General features: G+C 43.7%; 1 protein-coding gene across 1 annotated transcript; it reads left to right on the forward strand.

Annotated features, from left to right (window-relative positions):
* The first annotated feature begins 366 nt into the window (after nt 1-366).
* NPY5R (neuropeptide Y receptor Y5) lies at nt 367-1754 on the forward strand. Its single transcript, XM_062198992.1, has one exon. The coding sequence runs from the start codon at nt 367-369 to the stop codon at nt 1705-1707; it is 1341 nt and encodes a 446-aa protein (XP_062054976.1). The 3' UTR covers nt 1708-1754.
* Nucleotides 1755-3854: the final 2100 nt, after the last annotated feature.

Consider the following 3854-nt stretch of genomic DNA (forward strand, 5'->3'; position numbering starts at 1 on the left):
CCCTACTAATGCACTTGGGAAAGCATCAAAGAGTGGCCCAAATACTTGGGTCCTTGCACCCATGTGGAAGACCTGATAGAAGCTCCTGGCTCCTGGCTTTGGCCTGTCCCAGTCCCTGCCATTGCTGCCATTTGGGGAGTGAACTGGCAACGGGAACCTCTCTCTCCATATCTCTCTCTGTAACTCTGCCTTTCAAATAAATAAAAAATAAAATAAATGTTGTTTTTAAAAAAAGTGCTCACTTCTCTTGGAGATTAGTAAACGAATGGGAACAAACTATCAAATCTGAATGGGTTAACTTCTAGCAGTCATATAATTTTTGCAAGTTGCTAATGAACATCTCTTTATTCCAAGCAGGGCTATAATATGGATTTAGAGCTCAAGGACTTTTATAATAAGACACTTGCCACAGAGAACAATACTGCTACTACTCGGAAATCTGACTTCCCAGTCTGGGACGACTACAAAAGCAGTGTGGATGACCTACAGTATTTTCTGATTGGGCTTTATACATTTGTAAGTCTCCTTGGTTTTATGGGGAACCTGCTTATTTTAATGGCTCTCGTGAAAAAGCGCCATCAGAAGACCACAGTAAACTTCCTCATAGGAAACCTGGCCTTCTCTGACATCTTGGTTGTGCTGTTTTGCTCACCTTTCACACTCACCTCTGTGTTGCTGGACCAGTGGATGTTTGGGAAAGTCATGTGCCATATCATGCCGTTCCTTCAGTGCGTGTCCGTGCTCGTTTCCACTCTCATTTTGATCTCGATCGCTATTGTCCGGTACCACATGATAAAACACCCCATCTCCAATAACTTAACAGCCAACCACGGCTACTTCCTGATAGCGACCGTCTGGACCCTGGGCTTTGCGATTTGTTCTCCCCTGCCGGTGTTTCACAGTCTTGTGGAACTCCAGGAAACATTTGGCTCCACACTGCTGAGCAGCAGGTATCTGTGTGTGGAGTCGTGGCCATCTGATTCATACAGAATCGCCTTTACCATCTCTCTCTTGCTGGTTCAGTACATCCTGCCCCTCGTTTGTCTCACTGTAAGTCATACCAGCGTCTGCAGGAGCATCAGCTGTGGACTGTCCAACAAAGAAAACAGACTCGAAGAAAATGAGATGATCAACTTAACTCTTCATCCATCCAAGAAGGGTGCTGGGCCCGAGGTGAAACTCCCTGGCAGCCATAAATGGAGCTACGCGTTCATCAGGAAACACCGAAGAAGATACAGCAAGAAGACAGCTTGTGTGCTGCCTGCTCCGGCGAGACCTTCTCAGGAGAAGCATTTGGGCATGTTGCCTGAGAACCCCAGCTCTGTGAGGAGTCAGCCCTCTTCCAGTAAGCTCATCCCCGGGGTCCCCACCTGCTTCGAGATGAAGCCTGAAGAAAACGCCCGTGTGCATGAGCTCAGAGTGAAACGCTCCATCATGCGAATCAGGAAGAGATCTCGCAGCGTTTTCTACCGACTGACCGTGCTGATCCTGGTGTTTGCCGTGAGCTGGATGCCACTCCACCTGTTCCACGTGGTCACGGACTTTAACGACAACCTCATCTCAAACAGGCATTTCAAGTTGGTGTATTGCATTTGTCACTTGTTGGGCATGATGTCTTGTTGTCTGAATCCAATTCTGTATGGGTTTCTTAATAATGGAATCAAAGCTGACTTAATGTCCCTTATACACTGTCTTCATTTATCATAATTCTCACTGCAAATAACAAATGTGGGGGAACATTTAAAAATGTATTTGTGATAACTGTGTATGTATAATAAACAGAGGTTTTGTTAACATGTGCAATTAATTTACATGAGAGTTCTAAATTTGAATGTGAATTCATAATATATGGAAGATAATGTGTTATAGTATAATTAACTCATTTAGTTGTACATAATCAGTGTCCATTCAATTTGTAATTTCATTTTAAAAAGTAGTTATATTCCTCTCCATTTCACGTTGTCTTGTTAACAAATGATTTTTATTTTTGTGTAAAATAAAAGTTATATCTAACCAACTTAGTAGTTTTGTTAAAAATTTTTAACTTATTGAAAAAGACAGAAATAAAGGGAGAGAGATTTTCCATCTGCTATTTCATTCTGCAAATGCCCACGACAGCCAGGACTGAGATAGTCAAAAACCAGAAAACTGGCACTCAGTCTGGGTCTTCCATGTGGGTGGCAGAAGCCCAAGTCATTGAGCTATCATTTGCTGCCTCCCACAGTGTGCATCAGCAGGAAACTGGAATGGAATCAGAGTAGCTGGGACTCAAACCAGGCATTCTGATATGGGATACAAGCATCCTAGTGGTCACTTACCACTACACCAAATGCCTGCCCCAATCCTGAACACTTTTAATAATTTTATTGTCCTCCATGTAATTTGTCCATAAGTCTGGCTAAATGCTACTAACACAGTTCAATGTGTTAGCAGAGTTAGAAACCAGAATTTTTAATACCAGATACTCAGAAATAATTCAGGAAATAACTTTTTAAGATAGTATGGTGGTCAAGGTCCTGTCTTACTCTCAAATTTACCATAAAAGTGTTTTTAAGGATAGTGATTAAAGAATATCAAGATATTACAAGTGGACTCTTGTAATTTGCACATGAAATTTATTCTTGTTCCTAATATTCTAATAACAATCACATTGCCATCAATAATCTATTATCCTTCTCCATCCCTGGATGTTTCATTATGACACTGCTGTGTAGATTTCCTCTAACCAGGAAGGATCTGGGTGTGATCTCAACCGGAGATGGATTGCCAAAACAGCACATGCCAGAAAGCCCAAGTTGAGGGTCTAAGCCAGTGCTGTGGCTTAGCAGATAAAAGCCACCTCCTGTGGTGCCAACATCCCATATCAGCCCCAGTTCAAGTCCTGGCTGTTCCACTTCCCATCTAGCTCCCTGTTAATGCACCTGAGAAGGCTGTGGAGGTTGGCCCAGGTACTTAGGCCCCTGCACCCACGTGGGAGACCCGGGGGAAGCTCCTGGCTCCTGGCTTCAGAATGGCTAAGCTCTGGCCATTGAAGCCATTTGGAGAGTGAGTCAGTGAATGGAAGATAACTCTCTCTCTCTCTCTCTCTCTCTCTCTCTCTCTTTGTGACTCTGCCTTTCAAATAAATAAATAAATCTTAAAAAAAAAAAAAAGAAATATGGGGCCAGCACTGTGGAGTAGCAGGTTAAACTGCCGCTGCCTGTAATGCCAGCATCCCAAATGGGCACTGGTTTGAGACCTGGCTGCTCCACTTGCGATCCAGCTCTTTGCTGTGGCCTGGGAAGGCAGTGGAAGATGGTCCAAGTCCTTGGGCCCCTGCACCCTGTGTGGGAGACCCAGAGGAGGCTGCTGGCTCCTGGCTTCAGATCGGCACAGCTCCAGCCATTGCGGCCAACTGGGGAGTGAACCAGTGGAGGGAAGACCTCTCTTCTCTCTCTCTCTCTCTGCCTTTCCTTCTATCTCTGCGTAACTCTGACTTTCAAATAAATAAGTAAATCTTTAATAAAAGGAAGCAGTCCAAGTTGAGTGTAGAAGGACAGTTTTCTCAAGCAGTGAGAGTGTCAGTTATGTGCAGAATTTCTCAACAGCAATAAATAGCTGGTGGATTTGCAGATGGAACTGAGACAGACGTTGTTAGCTAAAACATGAAAATGTGGTTAAAGCAGTTCTGGAATATCAAGGCAGCTGATTTCCAAGCAAACACCAGGTCCCATCTACTGCCTGTGAAGTTTCTGGCAAGATTGCATTGTTTCTAGGAGAACCTGCCGTTCTATCTTATTTTTATTGTACCTTTCATTTGGTTTTAAAGGTCCCAACATTTTACTGTGGACATTGGATTTGGAGGAGCAGCAATC

This window comes from Lepus europaeus, chromosome 8, assembly GCF_033115175.1.
Source record: "Lepus europaeus isolate LE1 chromosome 8, mLepTim1.pri, whole genome shotgun sequence".
NCBI classification, from domain to species: domain Eukaryota; kingdom Metazoa; phylum Chordata; class Mammalia; order Lagomorpha; family Leporidae; genus Lepus; species Lepus europaeus.

Bases quoted from the DNA above. Each gene is read 5' to 3' on its own strand.
- NPY5R (XM_062198992.1), top strand. From the start codon at position 367: ATGGATTTAGAGCTCAAGGACTTTTATAATAAGACACTTGCCACAGAG.